The sequence below is a fragment of the Penicillium angulare genome (genome assembly GCF_028827245.1).
Source record: "Penicillium angulare strain IBT 27051 chromosome Unknown utg000011l_segment0_segment0, whole genome shotgun sequence".
Taxonomy (NCBI): Eukaryota; Fungi; Ascomycota; class Eurotiomycetes; order Eurotiales; family Aspergillaceae; genus Penicillium; species Penicillium angulare.
In genome coordinates, this window is record NW_026623170.1 from 730191 (window position 1) to 752177 (window position 21987).

Sequence of the window (21987 nt, forward strand, 5' to 3'; positions counted from 1 at the left end):
CATGAAAGAGAACAGAGTAAGCTGCACTCGATGATCTAACTAAACACCAAACAGGGGCGTCGTTGATCTTGATTTGCTCCGCACAACACACCTTGAAAAACACTATCGCACTTTACAAGGCCTGTGGAGAGAGTCGCTTTATACAATTTCACAATGGTAATTAATACCACCCCTTCCCCAACTGCCATTAGGCCCCTCCCCGCAACGAACGCGGACTAACCACTTCCACTCCCACTTGGAACAACAGGTCGTTCTCGCAGCTTCGATATGTACTCGCGGAGGCAAAGCGGTTCTCTCACGTCAATTTCGTGAGATTGCTCGTTCCAGAATTGAGGCCCTCCTGGCCTCGTTCCCCAAGCTGGCCGATTCAGGGACTCAACACACAACTGTCGAGCAAGACAACGTGCGCTTCGTCTACCAGCCATTGGATGAGCTCTACATTGTTCTGATCACCAACCGCCAATCCAACATCCTTCAAGATATCGACAGCCTTCATCTCTTTGCCCAGGTGACCACCAGCATCTGCAAGAGCCTCGACGAGCGAGAGATCACGCGCAATGCATTCGAGTTGCTAAGCGCATTTGATGAGCTGGTGACACTGGGTTACCGGGAGAACCTATCATTGTCTCAGATCAAGACCTTCCTTGAGATGGAGAGTCACGAGGAGAGAATCCAAGAAATTATTGAACGGGTATGTTTGGACGATAACGGCAGAGGTATACTGAGACTAACGGTGGTGCACAGAACAAAGAGTTGGAGGCCAGCGAGGAGCGAAAGCGCAAAGCAAAGCAACTGGAGATGCAGCGCAAGGAAGCTGCTCGCTCAGGCCGCAGTGCCGCTCCACGAGCTCCTTCCTACCCCGTCTACACACCCCCCGCCCGCCCATCAGTGCCGGATACATACGATTCCTATGAAGCTGAGAAGAAGAAGACTTTTTCCAAGTATGTCGTTACTGGAGGGCATTGGATTTATCTATGGCAGCTCTAACTAATGCGATTTTTAGGCCTCTTGTTACCCGCGGAAAGGGTATGCAGCTCGGCAAGAAGTCCAAGGCAACTGATATCTATGAGAAGGTCCGCGGCGACTTGGGTCCCGAAGCCGAAGAAGAGAGCCCTCTGGTTACCCCTCAAATCTCCACTCCTGTTCAAGAACCTGTCTCTGCTCGCGAATCCCTCACAGCCGACCGTGAGCCCATCCATGTGACCATTGCCGAGACAATCTCAGCAACTCTCACCCGCGAAGGTGCCCTCAAGTCATTTGAAGTAAAGGGTGATCTTCAGCTTCGCATATCCGACCCATCCCTCACAAAACTCCGTCTCGATCTGCAGGCAACCCCAACCCACGGCGCCCAATTCAGGACTCACCCGAATGTAGACAAGGCCCTCTTTACTAGCACATCTGCGATCCAGCTGAAAGACACCTCCAAGCGATTCCCCACAAACAACGCAATTGGTGTCCTGCGGTGGCGTGTGGCTAGCTCGGCTGACAATGCCGATATTTTGCCTATCACATTTACCGTATGGGTGAACAAGGGCTCTGACTCTACCACCGTCACAGTCGAGTATGAGCTTAATGGCAGCGATAGCCTGCGCGACGTTGTTGTCACCATTCCTTACGGTGCTACGGAACCTTCTGTGTCCAGTTTCGACGCGGTCTACGAAGTTTCGGGTGATAGCCTTGACTGGAACCTTGGTGCTGTTGACGAATCGAACTCTTCTGGCAGCTTTGAGTTTGAGACTACCGATGGTGACGAGGATCAGTTTTTCCCAATGAGCGTTAGATTCACCAAGACACAGCCGTTTGTGGATGTCGATGTTACCGAAGTTTCCTTGTTGGAGGCGGAGGGTGAGAGCTCTGGCTTCTCAAAGGACATTCGGAGCGTTGCTGAGAACTTCCTGATTGAGTAATCTTGAGATTGATCTGTATAGAGTGGGATACTAATGACGTTCTGATTGTGGCTTTCTGGCATCTATTCCTTTTGCTTCTGAAATCGTATTCTAAGCCTTTTCTTTCTTTCTATTATTGTTCCAAGACTTTTTAGCCCTGCCAGGGCCTTGCCCTACATCTACACAAAATTGACAGTTTTATTAGACTAACCAAATTCCTTGGGGTCAATCTATAATTCTTTCCCGGTAACTCAATAGCTGCCCCCCGTGATGCCCAATCCGATCATTCTAGCGTAATCCTAAGACTTTAACCCACGACGTCAATACTATGTAAATTCGAGTTCTCTGAGGTTTGGCCAGTAGTACATAACAACCCTTCTGAATGGGGTTACCTTTTTAAATACTGGGTGGACAAGCTTCTGGTACCTCAGCGTCTACCCGTGGATAATAGCTTCTTCATCAAATTAGGTATGCTCAAGCTCAGCGCTAACCAAGGACACTAGGAAGCTTCGGCGCCACCACCAAAAAACGTCAGATTGACTCTGCCGTCCCGGTCTAGGCCATTGTAGCTTCTTCATTAGCAGCACGAGCACTTCCCCCAACTGGCCTAGGTAGGTTAATAAATGAGTGCACTCTGGTTAATTCAATGTTGCAATGATACAACAAAGCATGTCCACGTAGACATACTACAATGATAAGAAATCTTCAGCTTGTAACGGGAGTACCGCGGGGGTTTTGTGGACTATCTGATTTGCCTAAATGAGCGTCGGAGTTACGAACCTGTCGGCATTGGACACCGACTGACAGGTACTTGGAAGCCAATGCATAGATCCCGGGGTTCTGACTCCCTGGTCTGACCAATATCGAAGGCTACCTTCATTGGGAACATCCGTGATGAAACCGCGCCATTCGCATTGACGATGGCAAACACAATAACCGAAGAGCTGTAAAAAGACCTCAAATTTGCCCCATGAGCTTCTTGTGGCTCCTGAGGCGAATTATTGCTTCACGGCTGCTTGTTTACAATCCTCGGTGGCTAATTCTACGACCTCCCCGAGATGCTACCTAAGCGACCTTGACGTTGTTGTAGGGGGGAATTCCATAGAGTTTAGACCTCGTGCGTAGCCAGACCCAGACTAGGCATTGTGTGCGCACTACCAGGTACCGCATTTGTCCTAGATCGGAGTCTCGGATGTCTTTATAATCTCAGATACTCCCTCAATATTGCCTCCTCGTTGATAGTTTGATGCTGGCCGTCATTTACTGCCATTCGACACCCAAGGTCAGTCAATTAAGATCTGTAAAGATCTTGAAAATGACGAAACATAGCCAATGGTTCTTCCTAACACGAGCTTAGAACCCAGCAACTGAAGAATAATCTCTGTTCTCCATGATGACTAGCATCCACTTTCCATCATGGAATGAGCAGCAGAGTCTATTCAAACTATCTTGCGCCGATGCGGAAACATGTAATCAATTTTCCGGCATGGTATGTGCAGTTTGGAAGCCCAGAACTAACTTAGTGAAGAATTCATCTGACTTAATTCGTTTAGGACAATATGCCTTCCCTACAGAGATCGGATTCTGATCTAGGTACAAAGAAAATGGCAATTCCTCGGCTTGCTGAAGGGGCGGAATCGGCTTTTGCCTCCCCAGGTAGATTCCATCGCCGCCATGTTCGTCGAGCATGCGAGTCATGCCGACAGAGAAAAACAAAGTGCACTGGTGATAAATCTGGTTGCCGTAATTGCCGTGAAGCAGGTATTATATGCTGCTATACAGATGGCAAACGCGAGAAGTCTAAGCGGTTAGCAACATATCATCCTTTCTGCATGAGATTTGATCTGACATCTTGTGGTATAGGCAGCTTGCAAGCCTATCAGCTAAGGTACAGGCTTATGAGGACGTTATCAAACGGTTGAGTAGTCGTTTCGGTGTTTCTGATGAACAACTCGTGAATATTGCATTGACAGCGGTAAGCGATCCATCCATTGATAATGTTATAAGACCTAAAGAAAATAGGCATCCGCCCCGGACCTCGCCTTAAACTCCGATGTAAGTAGCTCGAGAGAAGCCAAGAGAGCTTGGAACTCCGAAGACTCCCCACCATCTCGACCCTCTTCCACGACACCTCTGGACTTGATTGATCACACCGAGGAGGACTTCAACAGAGACGAAGCTTCCCGTGCAACTGGATTTATTGGAAAGAGCTCCGAGATAAACTGGCTTCAAAAGCTCAGCAAAGAAGTCAACAATGAATGCGAAGCGTGGTCAGCGAGTATGTCAAACTCAGGTGACGACAATGGCCTGCCATCGCCTACTTTGACACCCCGGCCTGATAACCCGGTTGGCAATCTCATGAATGCTTCGAATTATTATCTCGATGACCTTGAAATCCCCGGTAAAGAAGGGAAGCACCAAGTCGATGCAAATGCGGTCCCATCACGTGAAACCGCAACAAAGCTTCTCAACGCTTATTTAACTTCTGTTCATCCCTCTTTCCCTATCATTGGAATTTCAACATTCGTATCCCAGTTTCAAGTGTTTTTCAATCAGCCTACTCTTAGGCCAGGGAGCAAGTGGCTGGCTATACTAAATCTCATCTTCGCGATCGCAGCAAAATATGGTCAGCTAACAAATACGGATTGGAAAGAAGGCGATGATGATCATGAGCTGTATTTTGCGAGAGCCAGGATGCTCAGCTTGGAAGATCAGCTTTTACATCATCCAGATTTGCAGCAATTGCAAGTTGAAGGTCTTGCTTGCTTTTACATGATTTCATCAGGACATATTAATCGGTATGCATGACCCAGTCCCCTTTTCTTAAAGAACTTTGCTAACTAACATCTCAGGGCATGGAAATTATCCGGAAGTGCAGTTCGAGGAGCACTGGCCTTGGGTTTGCATTTGCGTAATGTGGGATCCTGCACTTCTGATACCTCGAAAGAGATAAGGTATCGTGTTTGGTGGTCGCTGTACAATATTGATCATCTTCTCGCTGTGATGACAGGACGTCCATCTTGCATCACAGATGACTGCTGCACAACCCCGCTGCCAGTACCCTTCGACGAAAGTGACTTTCAAAAAGAAGAGATTTCTCAACTCATCAGCACCTCGGGACGAGCTATACTTAGCCCACTTGATCGAATGTCATTCAGCAACAGCGTCGCCAGCCTGGATTCCAATGCTGACTCGGACACAAATAACACGCCCGTCGAAAGGGAGACAAAGATCACTCGGGCCGAATACTTGAAGAGCCTACCGCCATGTGCCTCGCTGTATTTCCTACAATTGACATCCCTCAATACCATAGCAAAGCGAATGACGGTCAAGCTTTACAACCCTGAAGCTCTGCAGTCCCCATGGGCAAGCACTCAGTTTACGATTCAAAGTCTGATGCTTGAGATTGACTCCTGGTTCATGAATTTGCCGTCGGCGTACGATTTCACCTCTACACAGACATCGCAATGCCCTCTCGGTCAGCGAATGGGTCTCGCCTTCTTATTTTACAGCACGAAGATTGGCATTACTCGTCCCTGTCTATGTCGATTGGACCCAGCACCCGCCGAAAGTGACAAGACTCATGAGTTCTGTAGCAAGACAGCCGCTGAATGCGTCGAGTCTGCATGCCATATGTTAACACTGTTCCCCGACACTCCTGATGAGTCCTTGCTTCACAGAATTTCCCCATGGTGGTGTACTCTCCACTACTTAATGCAAGCCACCACTGTCCTTCTACTGGAACTGGCGTACAGAGCACAGCACGTTCCCGAAAAGGCCATTATGGTATCCAAGGCGGCCAAGAAAGCACTAGATTGGCTTTCCGCGTTGTCAAAATCAAGCCTTGCATCCGAGAGAGCTTGGAATCTCTGCAATGGGTTCCTACGCCGTCTTGCGCCTCATGTTGGAATCGACGTTGACGATTCCTCCGGTAATGACAACGACGAGTCATCCGCTGCCTCCCTTCTTGATTATACGGAGGTTGCAGATGCTGTGAATCTTGAACCAGACCAAATTGTCGACGATATTGTTTTTGATCCAACCGCGACTATCCCAACTGCTCCTGTTACGACTACTAGTGAAACAGCTACTGCGGATGAGATTGCCGCCGATATGGACTTCATTACTTGCTCACCAATAGATCAGTCTAGTACCCCTCTTGCAATGTCTGTATCCTCATATGGGCTCGAGCCAGATCTATTGGACCAGTTCATCAAGCCATATAAATCTCTCTCTGGAAAAGGTACTTACGATGATTACTTTCCTTATGATCCTGTTACTGGCCAGATCACGGGCTCTTTCTTCCCAACTGGATCAAACCTGGATTTTGATATGGGGTACTCCTGGCCTGATCCAGTTTGTTGAGGGTGTCAACCCAGCGGGTATTCTCGGAATTTCTAGGGAAGATGGATAGTTTGAAGGCATCGCCCAAATTGTCATACTTTGAATATCTTGAATCATTTTCATGCTGGTTTGTGCTTGGTTTCTTCGTGATTAACATTGAATTCGACGTTTGACCAAAACATGAAACCATGCATTTCTATACAATTGGGATAGATGGAAAAAAAATTCTTTCATGCGAGAGTTATCTAGAATGACAAGAAAGTACTGCTTCCCCTTATCATTGATCTGTTTCCATGAACTTGGTAGTAGTTCCTACTACTTATATCTTGATTCAAATAGTCTATCTATTCGTAGTATGTACAGATCGTATCAATGATGCATGTCTATCATATCTTCAATCCCAGTAACCTCGACGGGAACGCCATCCTCATCCATGGTAGATACAGCCCCCTCAGCATCCGATCTATGGACTCGAGTCCAACACCCCTGGGAGTTGATACCATGGCTCCCACAAGGCCAGGCCAGTCTATTTTCCATTCGCATTCAGGAGCTCCGTCATTATACCATATTAAAACCCCCACTCAAAAAGATGCGGATATTCTAATCAGATTGTGACAGCCAAACCTTAATAGCACGCCAACATCAATCGATGTTACATACCCAGGGAGAGCACATCGGCTTTTGAGTTCAGCCCGAATAAACCGAATCATGCTTCCCAGTTGCGGCTCTTGGCCGTGAATAATGCCTCCGCATATCGGTCTACCCAGCGACGGGATTTGGGTTCCCCTCGATGAGCAGAGATTGAAACAATCTGAGCCTGTCGAACATCAACGGAATGAGTCTTCCGACTTCCAATCCACTGTGCTGAATGACGAGCATCAATGTTACTCCAAATCACGTAGTCAATACCTAAAAGTCCCTGAGAGTCTAGTAGGTATTTCTCAATGCAGGGTATGATTGGAAGTAGCCGACGTCGGACACCACAACTTCCATGGTGCGCATCAATCTGATAATCCGGATATTGTCTCAAAGACGTTATAGTGGTGATCACGTCAGATGAAGCGGGAGAGTGATCTTGAATTTCGATGTCCCCATCCTCACTTGACGGATCGAGGGAAAAGTCGGGATCGGTCAAATTAGAGCCCACAAATGCTGTCTTGCTACGCATCGTAAAAAACCGTACCATCTGTCCGAGCTGGAACATATCACACTGACTTGCGTTTGCCAGTCCTGCTCGACATTGAAAATGACGCGTTTGAGATGACGTGGAAAATGCTGCGCCTAATGAGCTGCGAGGCGGCGCTGGGTTGGGATCGGTATCCTCTAACGCCCCATATGCACGTAAGAAATATGCATGTAAATCGGTAATTGTGTTCATGACACACTGCCGTCTATAGTAAAGCTCCTCTGAACCCGGAGAGTAATGATTAGTTACCTATAGAAAGAAAACAGAAAACAGTGAACTTCTTACCTTCAACATTGCTTGGTAGATAATGCCATTGGAGGTATTCACCAGATGGAGGTTCTGGAGCATTTCTCCAAAACCTTGAGCCAGCAATAACTAACACATGTGTAAATACACGAGTAACGATCGGATTTTGAATGGTTTTAGAAATCAGAATGATCTGTCGAATGCGATCTTCTTTCATTTTCAACAATACAGTGCTAAAACGAGAAACCGAAGCTCTCCCTTTCTTGCCGTATTGATAGTCAATTGAGCGGAGGATAGCTTTGATTTGATCCAATGAATTGAATGCATCGGCGATATGAATAAGCTTGGCAATGGTAGATGGCGATTCAATCTTCAGAGCATTTTGAAAGGACTGCTTGACATGATCGTCCATACAGTCTAAACAAAGAACCTTGATGAAGAGGCCTAAAACATCCGGACCACAAAGCTTGGTAACCGTGTTTGCAGTAATATATACAACGGGTAAAGAGATCTGGTCCGAGTCCTCGGTAGTTTCAGCGTTGAATTCTGAATGCGAGTTCAAATTGATATTCAACGCTTCTATTTGTTGCGCGAGTTGCCTCCCTTCAGCAAATTTTACCGGATCAAGCATAGCTCTAAAATATGGGCTCTTTTCAATAAGCATCTTGCTTGATACTTGCCAGGACATGTTGGCTGCCGTCGAAGACGGATCTGTGTGTTCAATAATCAAATCCCCATTTGGTGACACAATTCTCGGGAAGGCCAACCCGTTGCTGGCCGCTTCGGCGCCCCCCTGATTCCCATTTGACCCATGGTCTATCATCAAAGATGACTTCTTGGGCCCCGAAGCCTTTTGTGGAATCTGTGAGGACACATCTAGAGGTTCTGATGCCATCGTGGCCTTCCGTTCTAGCCCAGAATCTCAGCCACGAACAATTCGAAGCCAATGTTGGGACATGTGGATGATGTAGCAAGCCGGCATTGAATATCTGGTCCAAACGTCTGTCTGCCAGATATGCGATTGGAGAAGAGCAATATTTGTGTTGAAATAGCGTAAGTCTTGATAGCAACGTGCATCCTGATTTGGCCAAATGCTGACTGATCCATGTCACGTGTAATGATTACTAACATTTGCTCCATCACGTCTCAAAGTGCCTAGCGCTACGATGTTAAGATTATTGATTTGTTCGGGTGGTCTATGTATGGTCTATTCCTTTGTTATGCATCTAAACTCATACAAAATTTCTCATTTGGCCGAGTGGTCTACTACTCGTCAAACCCTTTTGGTCGAATGCAACGGTACAAGACCCATGTCAATGCTCGTCGGTCTCTGTCACTGCTATTCGGTCTCTGTCATTACCTTTCAGCCATCATCTATCAAACCCAAACCCCCACTTGGCCATCTAATCATTGACACTGACTAAGATTCAATGTCAGAAGCCAAGGAGCAATGACAGCTAGTTAATGTTCGATGTTCGCTTGACATGATTTAATACATAATATATCAATATCTCGAACTTGAACGCCATTAGAATTCGTCAGGATTGAATTAAACATTTTGACTATATAATAGCTACAATATATATCATTTCATCAAGGATTAATTATACTCCACAGCAGCCCTACAGATAGTAGTACTATGTGAGGCTTTCAAGGCTTCGACCGACAACCATCCCAAGGCTCCGGCTTGCTTCCTCGGTTGTTTTGCTTCTTTTGCTTCTAAGACCCCGGACCGGGCATTAATAACACTGATTTCCCCAATCTCGCACTAGAATCACTCATCATCCTCATCATCATGATGCTTTTTCTCGAACTTCACTCCCATCCAATAATTACGTCTTTCCTCACAATTCCAATCCGAGTTGTTTGCATTCGCGCTGGCCTCCTTCAACCATTCAGTCCAGTTCTTTGTCGCAGGTGCAGCCCCGGTCTTCTTGGCCCACTTGTACTGCCTAGTGGTTCTAATAGCATCCCACAACACCTGGGTAAAGTTCGAATTTTCCTTATCTTCAAGAACCTCCACCTCATATCGGTGTTCCATATCCCACACATCCGATGTTTCTGTCAACAGCGCCATACCCCAGTAAGCCATGTTGAGAATGATATAGGCAAGGCCGACAGCAATCTGAATCTTCCAACCACAGTTACTGAAGAAAATAATAGCAGCCATGAGAAGTACGGTGCTGGTGGCGAGGAGGATCTGGTGATAGGCACCGTTGAAAACATATTCGCATTTCTCGGTACCGCCATAGAGTTCGCGTGCAACTTCCTCGCTACACTTGACAGAGACAAAGGCACCTGCGCGAGTGCGGATCATGATATCCCCATCGACTACCTTGCCGGTGGCGTTGCGGACTGAAAGTTGAGGACGCCACTGTGCAGACATACAGGCCATGCTGGTAGACAATGCCATACAGCCCAGGCCAAGCAAAGCAACTGCATCGTGCTGGACACCAGCCCAGATGAACAGGGCAGCTGTCATCAGAATAGAGGCAAGAGTGACCAGGTTAAGCACACAGCCCTTCTTGATTGGAATGATAGCTTTCAAGGAGGGCTTGGGAGGAATCTTCATATCGCCGAGCCCGCTGTTTTCAACATCAGTTTTACCGGCCTTCTTAGCAGCCTTCAAAAAATCTTTTTTGGCCTTTTGCTTGGCCTGCTCCCACTCCTTCATTTGCTCCTCCTCTTGCTTCTTGATCTCACGCTCTGACAGCGTTCTGTGGGTAATGCGATAAGATTTGAAGCGAAATGGAGGTAATGATTCGATATCGTGGATCACATTGGCGAAGTAGTTGAGCTCGGTGAATTTATTGCCAGAATGAACGCCAACAACAGTCACGTCCTTAACGGCAGGTAGTCGCGATGGACGGTCGGTATCCAGCATGGTCTCGGGAGCTGGCATAAGGCGAGGAAAACTGCCAAATCGCGATGCGGTGATAGCTTGCGCATGCTTCTCAATAGCGGAACCTCCAACAACCGCCAGTAAACCGACGATGTCGAAGCTCCAGGAGTCACCCGCCTCCTTGTCGACTGCGAGTGGAAACCAACGCATCTTGCTGGTTTTTGTGAATGTCAACACAAGCTTTGCGGAATGGGATAAAAAGAAGAGAGGGCACAAGAGGGAAAAAAAAGAAATCTAAGAATTGTCGTCGAAGAACGAGCTAGGACCTCGATGGGTTCTGCAGGAGGGCCCACATCGCTGTGTAGTGGGGACGGTTGGATTAGGAGGGCTGGCGTCTGCGTCGTAGTCGACGAAGCCGAAAAATCAAGCCTTAAAGGCAACTTGAATGAATGGGCAACAGGCTAGCCAGCCACTACGAAATTATTTACCGTGAAAATATTGTATCAGCCAGTTGTCGAAACGGGTGGGGGGGGGCTTGGACGGCGGAGGTCCATCTGCATTTGGACTCCTAGGAAATGATTCGCCTAGTGGAGTAAAAGGGGGGAAAGCTTTGAGAAAACTTTTAGAGTGATCGACAACAGCGGCACGGACAGGCCGTATACAAAAGTACAACGGAGGGTTTCTTTCAGTATGGGCGGGTCGATGCATAGTTCGTGCGTTCAGCTGCGCGGTGGAGACCAATGAAAGGTTGCCAATAGCGCCCCAAGCTTGAGATGTCAAGCGGAGTAAACAAACCCGGGCAAATGGTTGACGGCCCACATCCTCAGCAGAGCCTGCATTTTTGTCGTCATTTGCGTGTGTGTGATGGAGTCACTGAATCGCGCTGCCAAAAAAATATCGCAACTAAATCTCGCTAGTTTGCTTTTAGTCGATATGGTGGGTTCGACTTGAGTGCAGTGGAGGAGGAGGGGAGTGGTTGCGTTCGGGCTAGATCCACAGCTGAGCCAGCCAGCCAGCCACCACATCTCGCGAGTCAGGCGGTTACGGAGTAATCCGTACAAAGGAGAAATCCCTCTCGCCGAAGCAGAAATCCCTGCAAGCCAAAAAGTTACAAGGAGGCATCCAGGTTAGAATTAGAGACAGCTGCAAAGATCAGATTTTTAGTTCATGAGCAGCTTCTCCACTCGTTCGGGTCCGTCGAACGTGCCGATCCTTGCAATATAGGTATAGAGATGCATCTTACGTTGTGGGGAATGCCTATTGAGAATCCACTGTGACGATGAAGTCCTTTTGTTTTATCTTGGTGCCGAAAAAAAAGAGGCTTTATCTGGCTCCGCTACTCCATAGGATGTATTCCGTGCAGACACGGGATAAGCGATGATCTTATTCAAGTTCTCCGCAGCATATTGCGAAGACGTATGTACATTCGTTGAACCAATCTAAACTGAGGGTGCCTCCACACTGAACTTTCGTACTTAAATCTTCTCATTCGACAATGACTGCCGACCAGCACCATCGCCTGCCGTCAATCCCTGAAGGTACTTTTTGGTGGTGTCATCAAGGCGGGTTCCAGCCAGAACAACTCCCATAATGTGTCCTGCCAGCTGGCCTTGTGAGATGATGCCGCAGCGAATCACATCGCCCATCAGGTCATAAGTACTGTGTGGCTTCAGTCCCCGCAGGATACGCTCTACACCGGATTTGTTAGTTCCGCTTGTCTCAAAATGAGGCGATGATTTCACTTACTGGTCAATCCTGAAGATGCAGGCTTTGTGATCTCCACTTTGTAGCTGCGGATCCATGACTTGGGATACGACGCGCGCAGTCCGACCGGATGACCCAAACTTTTGATCGAGATAGTGCTTGTTTTGCGGAACTCGGGCGCCACCATGCCTTCGGTCTGGTCGTTGGTGTCCTTGTCCTGCCCCGCTTGGCTATCTTGCCCCTCGGTTGCCTTTTCTTCCTTGTCCTGTTTCTCATTGGAGTCGGAGTTTGCCTGGTCACTGGCTTCTTCTAGGTCCTCCACGTCTATTGGATATCAGTATCATGTAGTTGAATTTTCTTTTTCACGCGTTGGAGACTCACTCTCTTCAGGCTCGTGGTGGTCCGCAGCATTGGCGTCTCCCTGGGCTACTCCTTGGCTTGGATGAGAGGTAATCCCCGTCAATTCTTCGAGGGCCAATTTGTCCTCTGAATACCTGGTTAGCCTGGTAATTGGAAAGGTTCTCCATAGAGAGCTCACTATAAACGATAATTCCATGCTCGAAACGGGCATTCGCAGAGTATGAGATGAGGAAAAAGACGTCCACGAATCCAATCAATCGGATCTTGCCAGCCCATTGTTCTCCATTAATAGCGAGCTCCCATGGGTGAATATCACTGAGTTGTTAGCGTCAAAAGTCTTGAGAAGCGTAGAAGGACTTACATACCAGTCGCATTCCAAAGTATTGTCATTGATTGATCTTCCAAAAGTCTCTAGTACCCGATGATAGGAAGCCATTTTGAGTAGACTGCAATGTAATATTCGTTGGATATAGCTTCTCTCTTAAGAGGTATAATCTGGGTATGTTGAGAGTCAAGTGTTTCAAGATGGCGATCTTGGAATTGTGCCAGCGTCTATTGAGAGGCCCAAACAAAGTGGATCGGCGTGTCAAAGGCTGAGCCTTACCGAGATCGACACTGAGCTGCAGATTGGGGCGATGCACAATCCAAATATCGGATGAAAGCTTTTGAGCATTTAATTTCGGAGAGAATGTTTCGGATTACGGAACCTGCACCTGCCTCTGTGCGCTGACGTGGTTGTTGCATTGGTTTCTTTCACCCCTCCTTCCCGCCTCATGGGTCTGGACAGGTGGAGCTCACACTGATAGGCCCCGCCATCGCCGAAAAAGGCTCAGCTGAATGTTGTAAAGTATTTTTGTGTATTTCCAACCGAACTTCCTTGTTTATTCTCATTTATTATCAAATCACTCGGCAGATCGTGTACATACCTTTCCCTCCAAGCCGATAGCAAACATCCCCCCCAAGACTTGTCTCCATCATTCAATTCACCAAGAGTCTTCAGCCTTGAGCGACAATGAATGCACTTGGCACCGTTAAAGCGGCCCTTGCGGACTCGCTGGTCACCAATTCTACACTCAAGGAAGCATTCGAACTCGCCAGCTTCGTGACTGATCGCTCTAAGCGCTTCAAGGACGTTGCACTTAATCCAGACCAAAAACACAAGCTTCGCCGTGTTTTGAACCACTTTCTCATCCCAGATGTGAAACCAAAGTTTGTGGACGATGAAGATACGGAAGCTATTGATGCAAATGAGATGCCAGATGATTGGCTGGCCAAGACCGATGAGGATTTAAAGATGCCACTCCGCATGATTGATATCGATACTATGAACATGGTTCCTACATATAGCTTGGGAATTAAAGACCAGTATTGTATTGTCTCTCATAGCTGGAAAGGCTCAGAAATTACCTATGGCGATTTCACTCAAGCCAAAACCTTCGAGCCCTCTAAAAAAGCGGCGAATGCCGAGTCCAACGAGCCATCAAATGATGTGAACAACACCGTTGCTAAATGTAAAGCGGATATTGAGGAGCTGGAGAAGAAAATCACTTCAGCACTCCCAAGTGTTAAAGCGACATCGGATGGGAAACGCCCCGAGGATATCGTCACGCTATTGGAATGGTATGCGGATGCCAACGGGGCTGAATATGGTCTTGGAAGCGCACAGAAGCAGCTCCACGAGGCCACTGCAACGACATCAAGTGCCTCTAGAGAAGCAAAGTACTACAAAAGCCTTTGGGAGACTATCACCGCTCTCGATGCTGATACCAACCCCGACAAAGAGGCCTCAGCCGCACATGGCAAAGAGATGAAAAAAGTACTTTCAGCAATTGAAGATCTTACGACAGATGCTGAGAAGAAGCGCCAGGAGGCGACAGAAAGGAACCACAAGGCTGTAGCCACTAGAGCAGCGGAAGACAGCAAGGTTGCCTTCTTCGAGCAAAATCGTGAGCTATCCTATGGCATTGAAGCACTGCTCGTGGCGCTACAACACATTCGTTCCTCTCGAAAGATTTTAGAATCCATCACCCAGGCCAGAAAGCTATTCGATAAACACTTTCCCAAAGGAGGAAAGCGGTACGTATGGCTTGATACATGCTGTATCAACAAAGGAGATACTTATGAATTGACCGAGTCTCTGGCCTTGATGGGAGACTGGTATAGTAATGCTGATCTCTGTCTGGTACACTTGGATACCCCGCGTGACGAGAGAGCCTGGATTGAAGAATGGAAGTACTGGAAGAACCCATCATATGTTCCGATCCCACTGAACATGACCGAATACGAGAAAATCGGCGCCGATGGCAGCGACGAAGAAAAGAAACAGTGCCAAGTTGAATGGGCAACCCGTGGATGGACCTTGCAGGAACTGGTTTTGAGCAAAGTAACATACTATGTCAATTCCCACTGGCAGAATTTGTACAGACCCGTTGAAGCTCTGGGGCCTTTATACTTCCTTCGTCCCTTCCTTCTGCGCTACATCCAGCACCCTTATGTCAAAGCTCACAAGAAGGTTTCTGAGGGACTGATTAACCAACTGAAGGAACTGCTTTCACCTGAATTCATCAAGCCCGACACGTCTAAGGAGGAGGAGCTTACTATTATGCTTCTCACTCTGGGCTTCCTTCCACCAAGAGGCTTGCAGGAGAAGCTGGCTGAATCCCAGATCGGAAAAGCAGCCCTGTCCGCCGCCAGGCAGCTGCCTAACACCATCAACAATCTTTTGTCGAAGAAGAGCATTTCGGGTGATACCTTACTAAAAGAACTCGCAAATAGCCCCGACCTCGATTCCAAGATATCCTTCTTCAACTACCTGCTGGCTGAATTGGTGGATCGCACAGACCAGCAGATCCTTGCAGATAGAAAGTTCATCGCCAAATTCAGTAAGGTAATGACCATGTCCAACTGGGTTGCTGGTGATGGCCTCGGAAACTCATCTGCCATCACTTCCCTGGTCACCGCATCTGACCGCCAAACCACCGTCGCCACCGACCAAGCGTACTCGCTGATGGGTATTCTCGGCGTGCGATTCCCCGCTTTCCCTGCGGAGGGTCTTCCCAAGGCCTTGGCCCGCCTACTCGACGAGGTTGTGGTCGCTTACAATGATGTCTCTGTTTTCAACTGGTCAGGTAAACACCGTGGCAGCCCGCTTCATGGTCGCTCTTTGTACCCTTCAAGCATCGATGCCTTCGTTGAACCCACCAACCACCCTTCAAACAAGTCTAAGGCGCAGACTAGCAAAAAGATTTTGGATCTGTTCCGGGCCCAGAGAGTTCGTCAAAGCAAAACTGCAAACAATATCAACATGCTTCTTTCTGAGATTCTCGCTCTCAGCAAAAAGCTGCCAGAGCAATGTTCGGCTTTTGAAAGTTTGAGTGAATTGGCGACGGCCATCAAGCTTAGCACTTTCGACAAGCTGGAAACCCTTATTGATGACTTGAAAGCTATCGCAGTCAAGCTTCAGGAGTTTGTACCTGATGAGAGCGACGAAGACAGCAAGAACCAAAGCCTTGCTGGTAAGCTGGGAAACACCATGGAACGAGTCGATTCATTCTCTAAGGGACTGAAGTTCGAGGCTCCTAAGTTCGAAGTGCCTAAATTTGAGAAACCTACGCTCGGATCCTTTGGATGGGGCAAGAAGAGCAGTGAAAAGCCGGCTGAGAAGGCTGAGCCAAGCGAGCCTGCCACTCCCCCTCCACCCGCCGAAGATGAAAAGTCAGAGGCCCAGAAGAAATACGGGGAGCTGAATGAGGCCATTAAGAGCCTCACGGCTGCCATTGTCAACCCTGAGGCATCCAAGAGTTCTGACACAGATTCTGACAAGGATGTGCCATTGGACCACAAGGTCGCTGAGAAGAACGAAACGGATCTTCAGGAAGCCAGCGTTCCATATGAACCACAAGAGGAAAAGAGAATGTCTTGTCCCAACCCTATCACCGTGAGCAGTGGTGGTATTCGAGGTATCTTTGACGTTCAGCGAATCATCGTCAACATGGTGGACCCCGACGTTCTACGCTCCAAGGTCCGAACAGCAGTCCGAGGTCAAAAGATCGACGGATGGTGCACTATCAGCACTGGTCTTTCGATGACCCTGGTCGCTTTCTCTGCCGAGCGAGATGTTCTGGCGCAGCAGCTTGATTTGGTTGATGTGATTAAGACTTATCTTGAACCTGAAGTCTCCGCACCTCAGGATGCATCGGCACTAGATGTCAACAAGGACACCACCCAGGTCAAGAAGGACGACAGCCTGATCGGCGACATCAAACAAGAGAAGACACCCGAGCAGGCCAAGGTTGCCCGTATGATTAACTTCGTGCAAAAGCAAGACCTCTATGGCATTGCTGGAGAATGGGTCCTGGCTCGTTTCTCGGGTACCCCTGGCGCCAAATGGTTCCTGTGTCTATTGGAGCTGGGTGCCGGAAACGACTTCTACGGACACCGAATCCCCACAGATGAGTTCAGCTTTGAGGATGCCGCTCCCGAGCGAGGAATCACTGAATACTGGCACCAGTTCACCAAGGAGAAGAAGGCGCGTACTTGCGATACCCTCGACATGTTCCTAAACCGCCAGAAAATGTTGAAGGACGCTGGCAATAACTTCGACTCACTGTCCAAGGTGGAGAACCCCTCACAGAGCTCTGGTGAAAGCGGCTGGGATACAGCATTTGAGATTTTACAAAATGTCTCGTTTGACAAAGTTGTCAGCCTGGGCAAAATGGCTGGTCAAGGTGTTGGAGGCTTGGGTGCTGATCTCTGGGCTAACCACCTTGAGGGCCGTATTGAGAAGGGTGCTCTGAAGCGTGTGCCAGTGTCCTTGCGAACACCAGTGCGTGACCTTGATCATAACCGGAAGCTTCTGCCTGTCATGTTCCACGCTGGACGCGAGATGCATATGTTCTAGATGCGAAACTTGCGAATCATCAAGATTGGGTGAAAATTGAATAACATACTCGCATCGATTGTACATTAAGTAGCTGTATCTACTTCGGCGCTCAGTGTCTATAGTGAAAATGTTTTAAGCAGAGCTAGTACGCAATCACAAGAATGAAGTCATGAATGAATTATTCGAGTTCAAATTTTAAGGGCTCAACCTTGAAAGCCTGTAAAAACTTCAACCACCCCACATTTCCACTGATTTTGAGGATAGAAATATTCAAAAAATTATGTTGTCAACGAACAGAATAGTTTCTGAAAAAAGGGTTTATAGTCTTGCATACCTTTGTGAGAAGGGACGTTCAAGTTGGTACGAAAGGGCCTAGAATCCCCGAAATTCCTCCTGAAAATTCATCCGAGATCATGGAAACGCATATCGATATTAGCAAGCGCAGAATTTGGTGATTTTAACATTCAGGCTCCAGCTTTAAGATTCGGGGAATTCATTGCTATAAATGTAAGTCTCTTTTAAAAAAACGTGGCAGCTGCGGCGCATCATCGTAGGATAGGCCCACTGCTATATTTTCACCCAAAGCTTAACTCTAAATTTGCTTATCTCGGGTTTTTCCGAAGCCGAATACGAAGCTTACTTAGAGACAGCTGGTCATTCGGGTTCGCATTCGCACGCTTTTGTGTCGTATTCGTACTAGGTTGTGACAAAAATGAGCCACGCAACGATTTACAGCTTTGCTTGCGACATAATATGAAAAGACCCTCGAAGCTAAAAATAAATACGTCCTTCTTTATAACCCCGAAAGCCCAGGTCTGTCGTCTCGGTTCTCTTCAGATTATCTTCAAATTATGAAAAAAACGAGACATCTCTCGGAGCCTGCATTATCGCCAAAACATCCTCACAATCTACGAATATGGATACTAAATATCAATATGAGGCTATCGAAGCTCCCACTTCACCTGATCGAGATGAAATCAGCGATTCGGACGTCATGTTTGACGATTCACCGCCACCCGCATACCACGCCGTTTTCACAAATGAGCAGTCTGAATTGCCCGAATACGCGAGCGAGAGGCCGGTGTCAATAATGCATGGAGGTATGGAAGTGGCATTGGCTTCGTTTCTATCGGACAAAATATCGCTAACCAAATAAATTAAAATCAGATACTGGCCGCTTTAGTATTGACCTCAACGCAGGAAACCGGACGTCCGCATTTATTCAGTCATTTTCACTTCCTGCGCAACGTCCCCGCGTTATCGAGATGCCGACCAATTCCTCTTCTTCGACGCCGAATGAAAAAGCCGAGGTGGAATCTGAGACGGGTTTGGATATGAAGGGTGTTGCGCTTGATATTGTGTTCATGCTCATTGGAAGTAGAGGTATTGACACCCCTAAGGACTTCAATTTGATACATTCCAATTAATGCGACCAAAGATGAGATCAAGTCGATGATATTTGTGGGCCAGGAGCTCCAAAAACAAGGCAATCGAGTGTTAATTGCAACACACGGGATTTTCAGATCCTTCACTACCAAGCTTGGAATGGAATTCTTTTCTATTAGCAATGATCCACAACATCCGATCGCGGTAGGCCACCTCCTCGAAGCACAATTCCCATGCCACGCAACTTACTTTTGATCAGACAAACGATTCTGGATTTATTCCCGGATTGAACAGTTCCGATAGGTCACAAGTACAGCAGAGTCGCAGAATGCTGCTCCATACCCTCAAGCAATGCTGGAATGCCTGTAGATATTCCGAGTTGCGCGAAGGTAACCCATTTTCTGTCGACGCGATAATCGCGACACCCCTAGCCCATGCACACATCCATTGTGCGGAGCGATTGTCAATACCACTACACATTATGTCTACCACACCATGGACCCCAACAAGGCAGTTTGCGCATCCTTTGGCTCAGTTGGAATCGGGAATTGAGATCGATTCCCAGATTCAGAATTATCTTTCATATATTCTTGTGGAAGATTCTATACAGCATGAGTGAGCATCACCTGGGTATCAAAATCAACGAAAACTTACTAACAAGACGATAGGATACATCGAGTGGTCGATCACTTTCGCCAAGCAGTTCTCGGTCTTCCGACCTCGCTGTGTGTTGAGGAGAAGGGACTTCTAGCCCAGTTCAGTATCCCCCACACATATCTCTGGGCCTCTGGACTGCTTGCTCGACCACAGGATTGGGAAGATCACATTGGTATGTGTCAGTCTTTCCGGTCGCATTGCAAGATATTCTAATAGAGATTGGTCTAGATATTGCAGGGTTCGTGCGAGCAAAAAGTTCACTACATTACACGCCATCGGAGAAGTTGCGGGAATTCTTGAGTCAGGCAGTTGAGCCAGTTCTGGTCCAATTAGACGCTGCTCAACTGAAAGACCCAGAGTATTTTGTTGTGAGCCTCAAGGAAGCCTCATTGAAATACGGGACCTATATCATACTTCCAAAGGGATTTGCGGACATGAACAACCTTCCAGATTTGCCACGCATCTTTTTACTTGACAGTGAACCTACCGGTAAGTGCCACGAGGCTGTCATAATAGAAAGAAACTGGCCTGGAAAGATATGTGGCTGATACAGAATCAATAGAATGGTTGACTTCAAGAGCTTCTGTGCTTTTGACAAGTGGTTCTGCCTCCTCGATAAACCATGGAATCGAACACTGCAAGCGGATTATATGCGTACCACTTCTTCAAGAGTAAGTTTCATGCGCATTCAGATATCGCATGATGTTGATTGCAAAGCTGACCATCATTCTAGCCAACTATTTTGGTCCAACGCCGTTCAAACAGCAGGGATCGGCCCAGCTCCTATTAAAGAAACAGCTTTCTCAAGCGAAATATTCGCTGATTCTTTCTGCCATTGTCTACGCCCCGACGTCCGAGAAGCAGCTGCAAGTTTAGGTGCTCGTACCAAAAACGAGAATGGTGCGGCGAATGCAGCGAAGTCTTTCTATCGTCATCTACAATGGGAGAAGGTTCAACGCGACCCTACAACATCCGATCCTGCCATATATAGTATGCGACTCAAAGGGATTGTTGTTCCTTCGATTGCCAAGACGGTGGTTGATATGGAAAATGGTCTGACAGCATCCAGTCCTGGAATCGAGAGTCCAACTGTTGTTACTAGAGGTGGACAAGCAGTTTGCGTCGATACAGACAAATCTACATTCTTCGTTGGGGCAATGGATGTTGGTCAGAATCTGATCAAAGCAATTATCAAGCCAACGATCTCACACATTTCTGACACGCGCACCAGAAAAAAAGTGAGATTCCTTGAAATTTGCTCACCCTGAATTTAATCCATACTAACTCTGCTAGAACCTGAATGACCTCCCCACTAAACCGATGGCACAAAAACCCGAAAAGTCCAAATCAGGATTTGCGTTGAAAGTCGCAAGAAACGTGGGCTTTGGGTCGGCAGTTGCGTGTGGAAAAATAGCCATCCTGCCTTTCAAGAGTGAGTTTGAAACTAGAAAGAGGCTTTACTATGGGCCTTACAGAGGAAAGTCTCTAACTTGAGCCATTAGCTGTATACTATATGGGTGAAACAGCCTCGTATGGAATACGTGCGCTGCAAAAACTTGATTCCCCCGGACACGAAGCGAGGGAGGAACAAAGGGAAGGAGACAGCTATTTCAATACAAGCGCGAGACAAGGATCATTGGAGGGTACGTTGAACATCTGATACCAAAAGGAACAGCCAAAAATTAACATATTTGTGTCTCTAGGATGCGACACGGATCTTCACCTCTCTTTGCAGCAGGACGATGCCTACTCGCGTGCCTTACGGGCTTCAAGCTCGAATACACAAATACAATCTAGAGATCCGAATTCAAAGTCTGATGCGAAGGAGTTTGAGGGTCACTTCTGATCTACTTAGTCTGCCCCCTTCGGATGTATTTGTCAACCGCGCCACTCCAGGATACCCAAGGCCAAGCATTCTTCCAGCGCCAACATTGAAGATTAAGACCCTGTTTTTCATGTGTACATACACTTTATCGTCCAGAATCAAGATTTAGGGTCCATATTAAAAAGTCTCGGAAAGAACAAATGAATATAAATTCTAAGTAGGCTTCAGCTTGAAACAAGTTGAAGGTGGAGTAGAACTTAAAACTTAACGTCAACTAGTACGGGCATGATTGTGAGTACTATGTAAACTTGAAGTTACTACTATCTGTAAACCGCCAGTTCAATCAATGCGACGCCTAGTACCTGTGAAGCTAGTATATTCCACCAATCCAATATACTACTACATAGCAATACATAAAACCTTGAGATAGTATCGAAATTGATTTTCAACAAGCAAGAATTTACACCTGCTGACATATGGCATAAGCAAACCTTTGGAAGCAACCTGAATTAGCCGAATGTTCCTTCGGACTTCAAGTTTCTTCAGATACATAGTATTTTGTGGTCGCGGCGTTTTCTTCAATTACTGCTTTGCTGATGAAACAACAACAGGGCTGGAGGTCATCCGAACGAATAGTAAACATTGATGCCTGAAACGCCTCCAACATCT

At 47.2% G+C, this 21987-nt stretch overlaps 7 protein-coding genes across 7 annotated transcripts; 5 read left to right on the forward strand and 2 right to left on the reverse strand.

Moving 5' to 3' along the window:
• Positions 1–153: 153 nt before the first annotated feature.
• N7478_012431 (coatomer subunit delta) lies at positions 154–1907 on the forward strand (the record flags this gene model as incomplete). Its single annotated transcript, XM_056928645.1, has 4 exons — positions 154–156; positions 248–691; positions 745–941; positions 1004–1907. The coding sequence occupies 4 exons, from the start codon at positions 154–156 to the stop codon at positions 1905–1907; spliced, it is 1548 nt and encodes a 515-aa protein (XP_056773203.1).
• Positions 1908–3279: 1372 nt separating this feature from the next.
• On the forward strand, positions 3280–6251 carry N7478_012432 (CeGAL family transcription factor; the record flags this gene model as incomplete). Its single annotated transcript, XM_056928646.1, has 5 exons — positions 3280–3375; positions 3440–3693; positions 3750–3861; positions 3909–4684; positions 4739–6251. 5 exons carry the CDS (start codon positions 3280–3282, stop codon positions 6249–6251), a joined length of 2751 nt encoding a protein of 916 aa, XP_056773204.1.
• A 685-nt stretch (positions 6252–6936) lies between these two features.
• On the reverse strand, positions 6937–8557 carry N7478_012433 (uncharacterized protein; the record flags this gene model as incomplete). The annotated part of the gene is made up of 2 exons (XM_056928647.1): positions 6937–7637; positions 7702–8557. The coding sequence occupies 2 exons, from the start codon at positions 8555–8557 to the stop codon at positions 6937–6939; spliced, it is 1557 nt and encodes a 518-aa protein (XP_056773205.1).
• Positions 8558–9717: 1160 nt separating this feature from the next.
• On the forward strand, positions 9718–10021 carry N7478_012434 (uncharacterized protein; the record flags this gene model as incomplete). The annotated part of the gene is made up of 2 exons (XM_056928648.1): positions 9718–9745; positions 9807–10021. 2 exons carry the CDS (start codon positions 9718–9720, stop codon positions 10019–10021), a joined length of 243 nt encoding a protein of 80 aa, XP_056773206.1.
• A 1958-nt stretch (positions 10022–11979) lies between these two features.
• Positions 11980–12958, reverse strand: N7478_012435 (uncharacterized protein; the record flags this gene model as incomplete). The annotated part of the gene is made up of 5 exons (XM_056928649.1): positions 11980–12194; positions 12251–12532; positions 12590–12694; positions 12747–12883; positions 12930–12958. The coding sequence occupies 5 exons, from the start codon at positions 12956–12958 to the stop codon at positions 11980–11982; spliced, it is 768 nt and encodes a 255-aa protein (XP_056773207.1).
• Positions 12959–13580: 622 nt separating this feature from the next.
• N7478_012436 (uncharacterized protein) lies at positions 13581–17468 on the forward strand (the record flags this gene model as incomplete). Its single annotated transcript, XM_056928650.1, has 1 exon — positions 13581–17468. The coding sequence occupies one exon, from the start codon at positions 13581–13583 to the stop codon at positions 17466–17468; it is 3888 nt and encodes a 1295-aa protein (XP_056773208.1).
• An 898-nt stretch (positions 17469–18366) lies between these two features.
• Positions 18367–21339, forward strand: N7478_012437 (uncharacterized protein; the record flags this gene model as incomplete). The annotated part of the gene is made up of 11 exons (XM_056928651.1): positions 18367–18550; positions 18618–18833; positions 18889–19040; positions 19096–19451; positions 19505–19665; positions 19710–19982; positions 20056–20164; positions 20227–20731; positions 20787–20925; positions 20996–21136; positions 21197–21339. 11 exons carry the CDS (start codon positions 18367–18369, stop codon positions 21337–21339), a joined length of 2379 nt encoding a protein of 792 aa, XP_056773209.1.
• Positions 21340–21987: the final 648 nt, after the last annotated feature.